Source organism: Micropterus dolomieu, linkage group LG19 (assembly GCF_021292245.1).
Source record: "Micropterus dolomieu isolate WLL.071019.BEF.003 ecotype Adirondacks linkage group LG19, ASM2129224v1, whole genome shotgun sequence".
In the NCBI taxonomy this organism is placed as follows: Eukaryota; Metazoa; Chordata; class Actinopteri; order Centrarchiformes; family Centrarchidae; genus Micropterus; species Micropterus dolomieu.
In genome coordinates this window covers 13,198,262-13,215,596 of record NC_060168.1, presented here as the reverse complement: position 1 = coordinate 13,215,596, position 17,335 = coordinate 13,198,262, and the positions used below count along the sequence as shown (strand labels likewise).

The window sequence follows — 17,335 nt, the reverse complement described above, 5'->3', positions numbered from 1 at the left end:
GACTGACTGTGGAAGCTGGGCACCACAGCAGCAGGAGGCCTGTGAATAGGAACTTCCTGCTTTGGTCGCGTCTTGCATCTCAAGTCAGTGTGACTGGATCTGCTTCTGGCTGGTTACACCCTTCACCCACTGGGATCATCAACTGTCCCAGATAGATGATTGCAGACGATTATAGAGGTAATTTTCTGTCAAACAAAAGTGGACATCTGCTCTGTTTTCAAATCGCACAAGCCAATATTTGTTCTTGTCTTCTTGGAAAGTTTCTGCGCTGTCTGCTTGGTGTACAGATTTCCTCGGCAGCACTCAGGGAGTGGCCCCTCCTTCCCTGAGGCAGGGTTGAGTCGGCCAACCAACGGGATTACCATGGTGTGTTACTGTCTGCCATGGCCCAGACACAGTCTAACCAGGATTGAGGCTCTTTCACAGTTTTCTCTCTAGCATCTGGAGGTCATCTGGTAAGAGAAAAAACATGTCCAGTGTTTCTGCTGGGGTAGTTAATCTACAGGTTTGGCAACTAATCGGGCTGTTCAGTACTGGCACCGGGCTGCGTAACACATGGCAGCCTGCTGTCTGTGAGGGCTGCATAAGAATGATAGCTGAGTGGTCCAAATCAAGCAAAAATGTACAACAGATTTCTTTGCACTTATCTCAGATAGACTCATGATGAGCGATGAATTTAGGAGTCAGGAAGGGAGTCTCAGAAGCAGTGTTATTCAGAGAGACCATTGTGAAGGACTCTGAGGACAGGTTTTACAAGCGGGTTACAAGCAGTGAAAGAGGTGTGCTGTAAAACCCTGTAGAAAATAATGTGCATATTGTATAAACAGGCGGCACGCAGCACAGTGAGTGTACCTTATCACCAGAGCTCTGCCTCAATGCGGGAATCATCAAAAGGATGTGATTTTACAGATCTCTTTTAAAGTTTGTCAATCAATTTAACAATGTAAACCTCTTCGAAAGATAAAGATTGACCTCATCAGGGTTTGTCCTCACAAAATTGACCCATCTCGAGCCAATCTAGCACTCTGGGGCTGAATAGTGCTTAGCTGTGTCCCCGCACATCATTACCCCTCTCTTCACTCCATTCACTCTGACTCAGAGCAGAGAAAATGACTGAGTGATATAACCGAGGCACCAATGTCTGCGACACAGTTACTGCTCTGTGCCCTGTGTTTGCGGTATAAGGCCACTTCAGAGAAAGCAGTGGGGTACGGTGCTGATTTTGCACATCTGACCACCTCCACATGACCTCACATCTACCTGCTCGGACATCTTGAACATGCGATGCTGCTCTAGTGTAGCAAAAGAAGGGACAGCCATTCTCTAAATTACATTTTAGTCAGTGTAAACAGAAACAAATTGTTTCTGAACAAAGACCAAAATTCTGTTTATTTTGCGCTTTCAGAATTAGCCACACAGCAACCCTCGCTCTGAATACCAACCAACCATCCTGAAAAAAAGGCACATCTACTTCCATTATTTTTTGAATGAATCTGTCTTTGATCTTTTGTCAGGGCACTAAGGGCTTTCCTCCTGTTTAATGGAGGAAAATGAGCCACATCTTTGATATCAGTGCATAAAGTGGTTTCCTTGCCCAGTGGGATGATATTAGCACAGGATCCATAGGAGAAACTCCCTCAATTATTCTCAGTCTTATTGTAGGATGAGTATTTTTCTTAAAAACCAAACTCTATATATATATATATATTCTTATCACCTCTCATCAAACTTATTCTGAAGACTGTGTTCTATATTTGCGTAAGCTCTGCACTGTACAAATCGTCACATACTAACTGCTTGTCTCATAAAACAATTAACTAAGTTAATTAACTAAGGCCAACCGTGATGCATTTCACAGGATGCATGGGTGATGTATGCTCCTCTCTTGATAGAGATCACCATTGCAACAAAGGTGCTTCACGCTAGGTAAGAGAGACATTTACTCTGCTTCTGTCACATACTGTTGCTTGGCAACAATCACACAAAAAGAGTCAAATACTTCTTTCTGAAAATTAATCACTCTTTCCTCCAGAGAAACCACATTCATAGAGATACAGATTGTAAACTTGGTAGTGGAAGTGTTATTATTATTATTGAATGTGCACAGTGTGTATGACTCTTCTCCATTATACAGGTCTCTGTTGAAAGCTTTGCAAACATTTAAATAGAAAACATATTATCCTTTTAGTAACAAGTTTGTGGAATACATTTAACTATTGAAATGACACTAATTAAACATTTTAATGAGGGAACTGATGAACTGTTAAACCATTTCCCAATTCGCTCTGAATTTGTCAAACACGACTTTAACTTCCTTGTAGGAAACATTTAACCAAAACCAAAGTATGCTTCAGAGGTTGCTTTCTGCATTGCCTAAGAAGGATAAATTATGCTCCATTTGCACTACTAATTCAACACAAGCCAAGATGAGAAGAAGCAGTCTAAAAAAAGAGGAAGGTGCAATTGAAAGAAAAAAAAAGAGACTCTCCAGCATTACAACCTTTGTGTTTATAGCAACAGAGGAACTACGCAACAGTCATCTCTCTGCACAATAATGTGTCACAAAACCAACATATGAAACTTACGATAAACCGTTTTCTCATTACCAAACATGGGGAAGATAATTGAAAAATTCCGAGTGGAAGGGGAATATTAAAGAGATATTTCTGTATATATTCCACAACTGGGACTAATTCAGAAGCAGAAGTGCCTGGAGGGCCAGTCTGTCTCTAACAAAATTGGTTTACCAAAGCAGAATATACGAGTGCACAGAGTGAGGCCAATAGCCGCCTGCTGCCTCCATGGAAATCAACAGCAGAGGTTTCCCAGCTGAAACTGACTCTTCACTGTGGAGCGTGATATGCTCAGGATCACAGTCTTAAGGCTACTCGTAAGGTCCTCTCGTGCCTAGAGGCAGGCTTAGAAAATTAGCCCTCTGTTGTTACCAACAGTGAGATTTTAGCTGTTGCTAATGAAATTGGACTGTGCTTCTCCGTGGCTGTGTGTTTGAGCATTTTCCACATGGACAGATGAAAGCTGTCATGCCAATAAAATACCCAACCACCCTCTATTTGAACTATAGTGAATAATACATTTAAGAGACAGGTGGCCCTCCACTTTTTATTGTAAATATAATCAACGGCTGAGGCTCTGATGCTTTCAGGTGTCTTATTTGACAAATACTTCCAATAAGCTGGTATCTTAAGTGCTGTTAGAGCAGTCTGAAACATGACTAAAGTTCTTTGCATAACCAGTCACATTTTATGTTCCAGTATGTCAAAGTGGCACTCATGCCTCTGATTTAATCAACAATTGTATTCAAATGAAACATATTACACTTTAAACATGAACAAGCCATACAATAATGTAAAATAAATAAATAAAACAGGTTATTCTTAGACATCACAATCGATTGCTTGACAAAGAATCATTATTTATTTAAGGAGACCTGCATTTTCACTCATTTACACACACTCATAGTGAAACCGCACTTCAGCACGCACACATGTAACACAGCACAACCACTCACTCATCTCTCACACTCATGTCAAGGTTGATCTGAGTCACAAGTCCCACGTTCATACCAATTAGCACTTTGATTTGGGAGTTGATAGGTGGCGATATTGGTGGCTTTGGAAGGAAGCACTCATCATTCTCCTCTCTCTTTCACTCTTTCTTTCGTTCCGTTGGCTTTGTTTGTTTTGTTTTGGGGGTTTTTGCTGTTTGTTTTTTTTTACATACCTCCTTTTCTACACATTTTCTTGTTGGGTTTCCTGGCACATTCCTTGGATATTCTTTTGACTGTAAAATGAATGGAAAAACTACAAAATAACAGAGAGCTCTGGAAAAGATCGCATGTGACATGCAACAACTCAGACTGAGTCAGACCCCCTTTTCACCCTCTGTCCCGCCTCCTCCCACCCTCCCAGTCATCATCAACAACAAGAACAACAGAGGACCTGTTAAGAAAGTAACTGGGGTGTTGCTGCAGAAATATTCCAAAATGGTGGAATGAATTTGCTGCATCCTGGGACACAGGAAGCCCATATTCACATGCACTTCTATTTAAGACCCATTACAGCCACACAGAAGTCAGAGAGGCTAGATTTCCAAAAGTTTTGCAGTTCACATTGTAATCTGATAAGTACAAGTGTTATCTGACATTGCTCATTTGATTCTCAGAGCACTTAACATTTCAAGCCCATTTTCCTGTGTGGGTCTCCTTCAAGTGGTGAAATAATGGGGGCCATTTAAGAGAGTCAACATCTAGAAATCTAAAACTTGTGATACTTTTAGTCATGGTGGAGCCCAATCTATGTTTGCCTTTTGCACAAAACCTGCTTCTGGCTTTGTGCAAGGACAAAGTGGATAAAGCAAGGAGAGTAAAGGGTCTTACATAGGTCAGGCTGATGCCACAGGCCTCTCATGTACCAGACAAAATATTTCACCAACCCTACATTTGTAGATCATTCACTTATGAGGCAGGCTACTAATCTCTAATGGCTAATATCCCCAGAACAGTCAAGACAGTGAGGGTAGGAAAGTGCACCAAGTATTTTCCAATCCGCTCCTTGTATGATTAGATTTCTATTTTTCTTTTTTTTCCCTTCAGTCATAATAATGTGTCATTTAGTCATCAAAAGAGGAACCTCTAACAGTGGCATGGAAGGGGAGAGTTGATGAAAAGACTAAATGAAAGATCAAGTCAAGATGGGAGGTTGAGATGGGGGACACAGACACAGCATGCGCCAGACAACAGGTCATGCTCCGCGCAAAATACAGAGGTGACACAAACTTTTTAGAGGAAGGACAGAGAGAGAAGGAAACAGAGACAGACTAGAGGAGGAGAGGTTTGGTTTTGTCCTGTTTACTCGACACACTCACCATCCTCTGTTGGAACATAGATGTTTAGATAAAGACAATCCTCGTGTTGGTCCTGTATGTATGTTGTAACTATATCCAGGTTGAAGGTGAACCATACTGGCATCATGATCTCTGGCACGGCGTTGTGAATATTTTGGGGGCAGACAGGAGCAAAGTGAGTGGCATTCTTGATCCCTGACCAGGAGGAAGGAGGCTCCGGGGGCATGAAGCGTTTTTCACCCACTGGGGAGGCGGCATAGGGAACCCCTAAATACTGGTCCACCGGCCCCAGAATCTCGCTAGGCAGGGGCACCCTCACCCCTCGGAGTTTCCCATACTGCGTGTTCACAGTGGGGTGGTAGTTCTGACCTCTGAGGGACGCAAAGCACCAACAAAAACTTAATACCCACAAGGACACGCTGAAATTGCCTGAACTGTGGGCACCGTGCCAGTTCTGCGAGGGGAGACGACTTCTCCTTGGAGAAAACCACATGGTCCCTGTGAGCGAGTGCAACTGCAAGTGACCAACATACAAGCCGGGGCGCCCCCTCAGCGAACACACAGGCCTCCCGCTCAGCCCTGCAGTCCAGCCACCTGAGGGACAGTCATCAGCTGTGATACTGGAGCCCACCGGCTTACAGACGAGGAGAAACAGTCACAGTTATGCAGTTCCTCTCAGCAGCGAGGTCCTTACTCGCTGTCCTCTCTCCACTCGTCAGATCTTCTATCCTGTGCTGCAAGGGAAGAAAACAGGAAAATTAATGACATTTCCCTGACAGCACACCAGTTTGCTCCCATTTTTATTGACTTGTGGAGTTTTTTTCTGTCGTGACATAAAACAGCTTACATAAACATGACAGAGCTCTTAGTGCTATCATCAATCCACATAATCAAGAACCTGCCTTTGACTTGAATATTGCAATTAACTGTTGGGCAACTTGTCAAGACGTGCCTCATAATGCTAATAGGACAAGTGAAACGTGAAAGGCATCAACTGTCAGAATGTAGTGTTAATTATTCTCTGCTTCAAAGGCCGATGTTTACATTAATAGTTACAGAATAGGTTAACATTTTTTTCAAGTCGGTCCCATACAATCAGTCAGGTGCCCGGATTAACAGTGAAACAGGTTTTGTTTGCTGTAATCATTCCTCCTCCTCATACTGGCCATTAAAAGATCCCCTCCTAACATGCTTCCAATGGAAGTGATGGGCTTCAAAATCCAGAGTACTTGTTCTGTAAAAAAATGTTTTCAAAAGAGTATCTTCTTCTTTATCTTCCAAAGTGCAGTCTTTCTGCAGTGGAAGGACAGTGATAAAAAGAGGGAATTCTTTTTTTAAAAAATAATAAAAAAAACGTTGGAAGATGCCCACTTGTTTTGTCTAACTCAGACTGCTGAAGCCTCATAGTAACTTCAGATAAACTTTGCAATGTATTTTTGCAGAGAAAGAGGGTTGTGGATTTTGCTTCCCATCACTTCCATTTAAAACCCTAACCCTAACACCTGAATACTGCTTTAAGAACCTAACCTTTATGAAATAGTCACATTCACAAGAGAAACAGCAGGTGGCATACACAGAAACATAATAATAACATGATAAAAAATTGAATGTCCTTAATGTAATGTCATGCAGCATTTTCCCTATATCTCCCTTTGTTGTAGATATGAACAAGGTAGAATTTGAATTTCATCTGTCTTGTTTGCGCTTACAAGAGCTTTCTGGGATGAGCTGAAGGAGGCCATTGGAGAATGTAGCTACAGGCAGCACACGTGCCTCCTGTGACAGCGCTGTAAATGCTAATCAACAGTCCCAGGGTGAACCAGTGGTGCCAGTGACAACACCTTCCCACATTGCCTGATCAATTTTCAATTTCTGTGGCTTAGGGTGCCCCTCAGACTGGTGTGCCTACTGCAGTGTTCACTCTAATAACAATGGAGAAGAAAAGCCAGCATTTAGAGGAGGATATTGCATTCCAAAATGACTGTGTAAATGATTTATAATGTTTCAGGAGCCGTTGGAGGGCCACTAACCACTGAGAGAAAGCAATCCTGACGTTCCTGGAGGTGCTGTTATCGCTAGGAAGCTATTGCCATTTGCTGCAGACAGGGATCAGCGGAAAAGCCTGCCAGTGGTTCTACATGGAAGCCCTCACTTCATATCAAAAACACATACATACAATTTACACTGCAGATGAGCCCACCTTCGCTGATATTTGTGCAAATAAAATGTGTGGGGTGGACAATTCTGTTCAGTGACTCCGGCACACCGAGCACCTGCTAAGTGATAATACATGAAAAGCCATCCATATCCAATCTAGGGACTAAGAGGCATGCATTGCTGGGGGGCCAAGGGCTGGCAAAGGCTTCTGAGTGCTAAAAAAGTCACACTGACAAAGTCTTCTCCCGGCTCACTAGGATCCCTGTAGCAGAAGCCGAAAATCTAGCAGACATTACTGCCATATATCCCCATGTTAAAAGACTATATGAACTATATTACGATATATAACAGTATTTCATTCCTGTTTAGTTTTTATACAAGACAGGTGCATAGCATTGGCCAATGCCACAACCTAGATGGACCTTTCTAAGAATACACACCGCTCAACATGAAATCACCTACAAACATCACAAAATACAACCAGTAATACACTCAGTTACCAGTTTATAGCTAGCTAAAATGGATTCTGTTTGATGCAACAGCATTGGAATAAATCCCCCCTACATGAAGGTTACAATGTTCAGCCTTTGTTGAAAGGGTTTTAGAGACAAAGCGTTGTGAATTCACTACAGCTCTGATCCGTGCCTTAGACAGGCCTCTTCTCCATGGTGACGGCAGCCGAGGCTCTTGGGTTTTGTAGTGTCCGACAATGCCAAAATGACAGACAAAACATGATTTCCAGAAACAAAGTTGAAGAAAATAAAACTAGTGGTCATAACATAAACCTACAGGATCTTTACATCATCGGGGAGAGTCCTGTGGTTTAATGCTCTCTAACAGAGAAGACAAAGTTCAATGAGACTATTGTAATGGGAACACAGAATTGTTTAACTAGGGCTACCTAATAAACTTGCAACTGAGTACGATAAGTAAAAGGCACCTGATGACCCATGACTGCACGTCTGATCCCTCTTCAAGAACTGTTTCAACTTGAATTGATCACATTTATGATCAATTATGTGGGTAAAGAGTTCCACATATTAATCCCCTGGACAGAGAAAGATGTCTGCCCAAAGGAGTTTTTCAAAAGGGCACCTTATAATTCCCCACAGATACATAGAAGACACGGACGATTTTCAACTTCAGTTTCAACTGAAGCCATTTCTGTTTAGATCTGCACACACAGCAGCAGAAAAAGCATGATAACACTAATTCTAGATATTCGAGATAAAATACATCGGGTCAAACTTTTTAATCAGGACATAGCAAGGACATAGGACAGTGTGATGGAGTATGTGTGTTTAGAGGACACACACCACAGAGGACTTCATCAGTCTCCCTTCCAACAGCATCTCAGAGGTCCTCTCTGCTTTGATCTCTCTACCTGCTGAAGCACTGCCAAGGGAGGAACAGAGAGAGAGAGAGCGATTGCATGAGTTCTCCCTCATCATCCCAGAAATATTGATCGTCTCATCACCGTGGCCTTGCAGCCCATAATAAATACAACTGGGGTGATGGAGGCGGGGTGCTGTGCCGAGTCTAAGGGAGGTTATTCGCCCCTTAATGCAAGACGGCACTCCACCAAGTACACACCATTAAACAGCCTCCATGATTAACAGGACACGTTAAATTCCGGTCCAATAGTATTCATCACTATTCAAATAAGTGAGTTGTCCCCCCACGGATCGCAAATTTAAAAGAAAATACGGTACAGGTTTACATACGTTTACGTTACAGCTCAGTTATAGTTAAGTAATAACAAGTAATTGCCAAAGTAATAACCAGGTAATAGCTTGGTATTAACAGTGGTTATCTCTGGGTAATATTAGACCAACATTTTGTAACATTAAGGTTGAAGGCAAAGCTAACGTTTCTGTAGACATCATGGGAAGTAAACAGACATGCAGTTTGTAAAAAAAACAGACATCCCACTAAATTGTGCAAGTAGTGAATATTACAATGAAATTAAACAGAAACAGGTAGTTTAGCATTTTAAAGCACTGATTAAGGGTTATTACACAAAAACTACCAAGATGAATTTTAATTACCAATTTTGACTTTTTCCAGGTTAAACGATGCACACACAATGAACAAAAATCTTGTCAATCAAAATCATCTTATTTAACATTTGATTTGTTTTGTTTGTTTTCCAGCATTTCACATGGTAGCCTATAATAATGTGAAACGCCAGCCTATATTACCTCATTATTATCCGGTTATTACCCCATTAATTTCACGGTATTACCATTTTTTTATTCAGATATTGCACTGATACAACCCTTTTATTATAAGGTTACCATATTGTTACTAAAACATTCCTATAAATGTACTAAATAGTTTTTGCCTCATTGCCATTTTTAAATGTGTTTCCCCATTGTTACCCTTTGTTTTTGGCCTAAATGTACCCAAATATATCCATTGTTATTACTGAGCTATTACCTGGTTTTTACTTTGGTATTTACATGGTATTAAATAATTATTACCCCTTTACCATGTTATTACTGAGCTGAAATGTAAAGTGTTAGCGAAAATACTTTAAGACTTTATTCCTCTTTATTTTGGTCCGAGCTCACACACTTACTGTAGAAGACCCTTTGTTCTCCTACAGCAGAGAGATCTCTGCATTGCAATAAAAGTCTGAGCACAGAGCCAAATGTACTCCTACGCCCCGACATCCTTTAGAGAGAGGCTGAATGGACTCTGATAAAAAAGGAACCAATAAGAGTTCTGAGTAGATGGAGCTCCGGACTCTCCTCGTTCTGTTATTATAGTGGCTAGTCTGCAACAAAGGCATTCACAAAGCTACATTAGTCCTCTGGAACATCTAACTTCAAATGAAGTGGGCCACCCTGACCTGAGAGAGTGTAATCACTGATTACAAATGCTTCTCGTGCTATTACATTATAACTCAGGCTCATGTGCCATTATAGAAACAATAAGAGACAGGCAACAAGACAGGAACAAGAATGTATGTACCTATGTACCCACTCGGTTACCTCAGCTGAACTAAAATGTGAGAGAAAACAGCAAAAAACTTAATTTAGTGACTTTACCTTGTGCTTCAGAAAGACAGGAATCTACATCACTGCGAAGGCTCCATTTTGAGACAAGCTCAGCTTATGATAGGATTGCTCTGGCCTCTGTGTGTCAATAATGTGCATACTATATCTTTAAATTGTCTGCTTAGACCTGTTTATTTCAAATCCGCAAACATGGATTTCAACACAGCAAAATCAATGCTGAACATACACACATACGGCACGTCTCTCTCTTTTTTGCAGGCACACTCTTTATATATGCTACTGGGCCTGATGAACAACAGCACGCCATATTAAATCAAGGAGATTGGCATGTTTCAGAAACAACGTTCACAAAATGTCAAAACCAAACTGTGGCTTGATAAGGCTCCTGCTGGGAACCAGTGCCACTATAACAGTGAGTGATGAGGGCCCACTCTTCCATTGCTTTGCTTTTTTTTGTCAGACACAGAGCCTGTGCAGTCATTATTACTTAGGAGATTTGGCATTAAATCAAGGACAAAGACGCAGCACATTCTGACTGCTAATCACCACGGTGATGCTGACATATTTTTAAAGAAACAGAAGGGAGACGGTGAGAAATGACGGCGCTGCTGCTGTGGCCGACCGCTAAGCTGTGTGTCTCCACCCCTTCTCCTGGCTGCTGGATAAATACCGCCACGAGTATCATTACCAGCCAAACGGCCAAGGAATCATGGAGAGGTGAGCTTGGCAGGCCAAATAAAGACAGATTCCAGGTGAGTACATGAATTCTGTGGCTCCACTGCAAATAAATAATAGCCATTCTGTTACCTGCTGACGGTGCTTGAAACAACTGTTTGCTCTTTGTTACTAAAATGATACAGACAGATTTGATCTAGAAGTCTTAAAGCTGCAAGTCGAGGCAGTGGGCCCATCCCTACGTCTATATTTCTTCTCTTTCTCTTAACTGGGTGTCCATACCTCTGAGTGTCAGATAGAGTTTGGGCAGTAATATGATATGTGAAACAATATGTGGGGGTACAGGGATATTAATCAAAGCTAACTGACTCAATTAAATGGACTGAGGAGGTTACAAACAAAAGGATAAAAGTTAAATAAAAAAAAATTCCCCAACAGTTCATCATCCTAACTCCTATTGATCCACTGCAGAGTCCCACTAGACACTCCTACTGAAAAAACTCAAAGTAGCTAATCACTCAAGTAGCCCACAGGGATTCCATGAGAAACCGCAGGGGCAAGTATTGGGTCCGTCTCTAATCTAAACGTATGTAAACACATTAAGGCTTTACACATGGCATACTCATTATCTACCCTCCCACAGATGCCGTTTGCAGGGTGGGATCTGTTCTCTTGACAAAGTGTTTTGTGTGTAATTTCTATCACCCTGCCAACACGGCTCCAAAGTGCTGCTAACGAAATACCACAAGACGAGGACGGCTTCTGTCATGTCTTCGAAAACGATCTGGCCATGAACGAGGAAAATCAAATTAAAATTGGGCAATTTGATTTATTCCACACATCTCACATCATCCATTACAGACTATTTCTCCTTGGATATCATGTTATTAGATCATACATAGGTATACTATGAATGTTGGGGATTTTTTCAGCCACACTAGCGCTGAATATCTATGGGTGGCAATGTCAGTTGGTCACTAAAATATCCCCACACCTATTGGGTATCCATCCATCCATCCATCCATCGTCAACTGCTTATCCTGCATACAGGGTCGCGGGGGGCTGGAGCCAATCCCAGCTGACATCAGGCGAAAGGCGGCGTACACCCTGGACAGGACGCCAGTCCATCATATGGCCACACATAGACAAGCTCGAATTGGATATGTTGCCAAAAAATTTTGTACCCAGATGATGAATCCTACTACCTTTGGTGAGCTCCTGACTTTCCATATAGCACCACCATGAGGTAGACCTTTCTGGTCCCTAGTAAAGTATTTCAACAATTATAGAATTATAGAAATTCATGTTGCCCACACTATGAACTGTAAAAACTTTGGTGATCCCCTGACCTTTTATGTAGCACCATCATCTTGTCAAATCTTCAGATTGTCTAATAGTCTAATACTTTTATGATTTATGTTTAAATGTTTACATGCTAACACGCTGATCTAAGATGGTGAAAATGGTAAACATTATTCCTGCAAAAAATCAGCGTGTAAGCACTGACATTGTTAGCATGCTGGATGCTGACATGCTGAAAGCCTCACAGAGTTGCTAGCATGACTGGAGACTTGTTTTTTTTTCTTTTCATCCTTGACAGCCCTTTTACAAGACTATTGCTCATGAGAAACTAGAGGGGGAAAAGAAGAAAAGAAAAGGAATAATAGACCAGAATTTCTTTGGCTTCTGTGTGTTTCATATTCTGCATCATTACTGTGACATCAATATCAAAAAGAGCATTTACACCAGGTGTATTATCAGAGTTAATATCAGGTGTCAGTGATCCACTTAATCAGACATGCAATGTGCATTACATAGATACCTTTCTGAATGTTGTGTTTCCTAGTAGTTGGTGAAATCATCCTACATCTGTGGCAACACATCTGATTGAACTTGGTGAGCATACGGAGACATGATTGAATTCCTAGAGAGGATACACTCGAGCATACCAAGGAGAATTCAGCAGATATTTCAAGCGGCTCCTCTCATCTTCCTCCACTGTGAGGACAGCACATATAACATGGCAGTACTAACATCAATTTCTGGCTTACAGTGGAAAGGAGGATGGATTTTTTTGCCTTCTGGGATGCATCCCTAATACAATTCAGACAAGTGCAAGGAACCTGAACAGCGCTGGCATGGCACTACCTATATGAAGCAAATCAAAGTTTATGACAATCACTTCAAATGTGTATTATTCCTGCTGCACTCTTTGGTCTAAATGCTCCCCGTTATGGAGCTCCTTGCCAGTTATCAGAGTCCCAGCCTAAGAAGAAAACCCACCTAGATTTACATTGATTGATTATGGTTTGAGTTTAATGAGGGTATCATTTGGGATAAATGGGTTATTTCCTATTTGAGCTCTGTATTGAATGCTTTAAGTATATCATTTAAAGTAATGTATCTTACAGTGTGCAGTGCACTGAACATTGATCCAAGTGGATCAGCTGTACCAAAGAGTTGACAAGGATGGGAGTCAGGGAAACCTTTTCCTTAAAGCACCTATTAACACTTCACAAACATATAGAAATAAACTGAGGGTTTGCCGTAAGTTAATTGAGGTCTGGCAGCTAATTACAACGGGGAGTTGAACTCTCACAACCAGGGTCCAAGTTCATTGGCACTGCATTATAAAATGTTCAATGGATCAGCTCCTATGGCTAGTATTGACTCTTCTACTCTGGGTTAAAGAGACCATGCAGTTGTCCTTGGCCTGCATAACCATTTGCAGAGCTAGTATTAACTGCATATATGCAACTGCAGAGTAACCCACATTTGTGAGTAATTATTTAAAAGGAACAAAACAGTTCCTCTGGGCCAGAACAACGGTTCTCATGATAATGTAATTTAGATTATCTTTGCAATTAATAGCATACAATATACATCTAAAACTGGGATTATGTGGGTAATTTACGATGCAGTAATGTCTACAATGTGCTGGACACTTCCTGCTAGGGAAAGAGAGAATTAATTCTTGGTGTTGTAATGTCCCTGCCCACCCCCCGCTATTGCAGGAACTAAAACACAAACAGAAGTATCCTCATAAACCGTACAAAGCCAGGCCTTTGAAGAGCTGATCATCCTGAGGACAACACTTAACTACGCACCATTTCAAAAAGCAGTGGAGCCCTGCACTGAGTGCATGTATTTCATCACTTCCATCCACTTCAATGTGAATGATGTTTTCTGCAGACAAAGATTACACATCCTGATCAACTTGTCCAGAAGAATGTAAAATTATTATTATTATTTACAATAAAATGAACACTGCTGGGGCTTCACTGTGAAATGTAATAGCCTTGTGCATTTGTGTGTGTGTGTGTGTGTGTGTGCATTTCTAATATATATATAAGTATGCTGAGAAAATGATTCTTCCCGTGGCCTAATAAGCTATATAACAGCCTTAATTTAAGGTAAGTAGGCTGCAGTTCTCAGTGAAAACTGAAAGGTCAGCTTTATCATTCGGTGTGAAAGGGCTGCACAAATTCATACATATACCAAGCAGAGACATGACCCAGATGCTGCCTGTAAAATGAATGAGCTAATAATTCATTAGGTGCCTTAGCACTGGCAGCAGTTAACAGTAATGTGCAAACACAGAGCTATTCCACATTCAGGTAAAATATGGTGTTAGACTGCTAGAGTTGAGAACAGGAATTAATTTATTTGTTCTGATCTAAAAGTATCACAGTTTGTCTTTTCTGAAACTCTGTTACATCACATATAGCAGTTTTCACCTTTTCCCTTGAGGCATGTGATTTAAAATGTTGCATTTAATTTATTTTTAAAAAAACCTCCCGACTCTTAAGTCCTTAATTGTGATTGATGATCAATTAAGCCAAGATGAATTTGGGGAAAATAACGTGTTAATAAACGCAGCAACAACCAACACATTATTCTGATGTTTCTTTTCAAAGACCTCCTCTGGCTGGCTTCCTTGCAGAGTATTCACAATTGCCAAAGCACAGTGGTAGAATGATGCTATTGACATGCAAATGCCTGGTAGTTGCAGAGAAGTGAGAGGTGCCAAAGTGTATTGTTGTGTGACAAGCAGGATTTCTGAATACAGTACATAGCTGAAAGCCGAGATGTACAGTGTACAGATGCAGAGTGCGCTTGACACAGCAAAACCAACAGCATCTGTTTTTTTATACAAAAAAAGGCATAATGGATTCATGAGAATTACGGTGTGGGCCATATTTACAGAGGGAGTGCAGGGTTACTGTAGCCTAATGACAACAGATTAAATGTGGTCTGTCCACTGTACATGATGCCTGGAGTTTTATTGGAGCATAATTAAGTTTCGAACCGACCAAGCAGCGATGTGCTTTTAACTAAAGGTCAACAGTAAGCAGCGACGTGAGCTATACTTGATTACTATGTATATCACAACATCAAAAAAAGATGCTGCTGCACTAATGAGAGGGGTGACCTTCATCTTGAGCGTAAACAAAGACCAAACAAATACATGCTGCACCACATGGCCCCCATCAGCCATTAATAAGAGGTGTTTAAGTAATTAATAGTACTTTAATATTCAGAAGGACTATATCACATCCAATCTTTGACATTTCAGAGAAAGGATTGCTGTGGAATGTATTCTGGCCTTGAAAACCATATGTATCGTAGTTAATTTATCCATCAAGAAAGCCTGACTACAGATGAATGTTGTATGAATGTTAAGAAAAAAGAAAATATATGATCCTGACTGCTTTTGTTTCCGTCCAATACTAAATAAACTACATTTAAAAACATGACTATCGGAAATGTAAATGTGGTTTGAGTATTTACATCTTAATTCATCACATTACAGGCTCATTCAGAGCTACAGCCAGGTGGATTTAGGGGAGATGTAGAGGGATTTGTGAGGTTGATATCAATCACCACAGTTGAACAATCCCCATCACATCCCCTGGCTTCTTTCTCCATTGATTCTGCTCAGGCTATAGGACTGGAACTAAGGTTAATCCTTCAGAAAATCCTAAAGCTTTGGAAAATATCGCCATTCATTTAAAAATTTGAGGACAGTGTTGGATGTATCCTTAAATTTTGATTATGGCTTAAAGATTGTGGTGTCTAGTTATTTAAAAATGTTAGAGATTAGATAAACAGGCAGGATTGGTGCAGCTAGGTAAAAAACACCACAAAGATATCCTGGAGGGAAGAAAAGCAGCTGTCTTTCCCCCGGTGACTGTCTGTTTAGAAAAAGCAGCCGTCTTACTCTGCTCATCGCATGTTCACATTGATATTCTAGATATTATTAGTCAGGCCAGACAATCCAGATGATGATGAGCTCCGAGGGACATTTTAAATGACAGTGCCCTTTCTTGAAGGGAGAGTGTAAACAACCAAGGCGACCAATGCTGTCTTGTTACTAATACTCATCTGCATTAGCTGAAACAAAAAAAAAGCACACACACACAACAAAAACATGTGTAACTGAGGGGCAAGGCTAGGAAGACAGAATGTGACTTTCCAAATATAAGATGGGGGGGCTGGTTGTGTGAAGGGTGAGGCAGAGACATGCCTCAATATCACACAAGGAGGAGGGTACACTGTCCCCCTGACAATAGTTAGATATGTCTCTCCATTCACTATTTCTAATCCTGTCTGAAAGCCTATCTTGAATGTCAGGCTTCTTCCTAAATTGGCTCGTGTTCTTAGTGATTGATTAAAGTACTGTAACCTAGCTTTATCAGACCGCCCTGAACTCTGTATTTCTGCCAAATCTATTAGGTAATGCATCCAATGTTATTGCACCGGTTGGTCGTTTCTCCCCACCACCCATCGTCTTTAGGGAAACACACAGATCCATTCACTATAATACAGAATACTGAGTCGTAACTGGCTCTATGATGGCACAACAGCCTTCAGATCAAGCGGGGGAGCAGCCTTAAGCTCACAACAGTTTGTGAAAAATGTGGCACCCTAATTCAGTATAGTGTTGTTCTATGAGATTGGTTTAAAGTTATCACCACAACAGTCCACAACAGTGTGCACAGAGATGTACTTAAAACACATTTCATAATCCCCATTTCTCCTTTTGCTAGTTTCCGACTGATATCAGAATACCAGAAATGCCTCAATGTCCCCTGACATTGGGCTAACAATATGGCTATAATTCATGCGTTCTAATGCTGTAATATCCCCCATGCCATTGCACACAGAGAAGAGAGGAGAGGAGAGGTTGCCCTGATATTACTGCTGACGCCTGAGTCCTAGACGTTGCACTTAAGAGTGTCTCCTGCAGGACATTATTCAAACACACGGGCTCTACAAAGTCCATGAGACAGGAGTAGACCACTACAGTCCCAAACACACACATCCTCAGACACTGCAGCTTACTGAGGTTACTCAAGGTCATACGGCAAGGCGCCACACATACAGGATGTCACCACTTTGTAAAATCCACATCATATGTATACACTATGGTAAACTACAGCACTGAATTTAGTTGAATGAAAAGAATCAGTAGAGACTACATACCGAACTCAGGGTATGAATTAAAATCCCATTTGTGTACTTTAAACAGAGCAGAAGACCATATTAATGGCTGTACGCTTAGAAGTAGGCCATGTCCAAACACTGCAGGCAAATTTGGCCTCGGGTTGTCTGCA

At 41.2% G+C, this 17,335-nt stretch overlaps 1 protein-coding gene across 10 annotated transcripts in view; it reads right to left on the bottom strand.

Moving 5' to 3' along the window:
• The window catches only part of nlgn3a (neuroligin 3a), a 144,887-nt gene that overhangs the window by 98,396 nt on the left and 29,156 nt on the right, over positions 1 to 17,335 (bottom strand). For 8 of the 10 annotated variants that reach the window (XM_046030820.1, XM_046030821.1, XM_046030824.1 and 5 more), the window contains 2 exons: positions 4,885 to 5,597; positions 3,742 to 3,801 (listed from right to left, as the gene is read on the bottom strand). In XM_046030820.1, the coding sequence (XP_045886776.1) occupies positions 3,742 to 3,801; positions 4,885 to 5,356 (532 nt within the window). In that variant the 5' untranslated portion in view covers positions 5,357 to 5,597. Of the gene's footprint in view, positions 1 to 3,741; positions 3,802 to 4,884; positions 5,598 to 8,319; positions 8,416 to 17,335 lie in introns of those variants that run through there. The other 2 variants (XM_046030825.1, XR_006821890.1) reach the window with 2 other exon arrangements.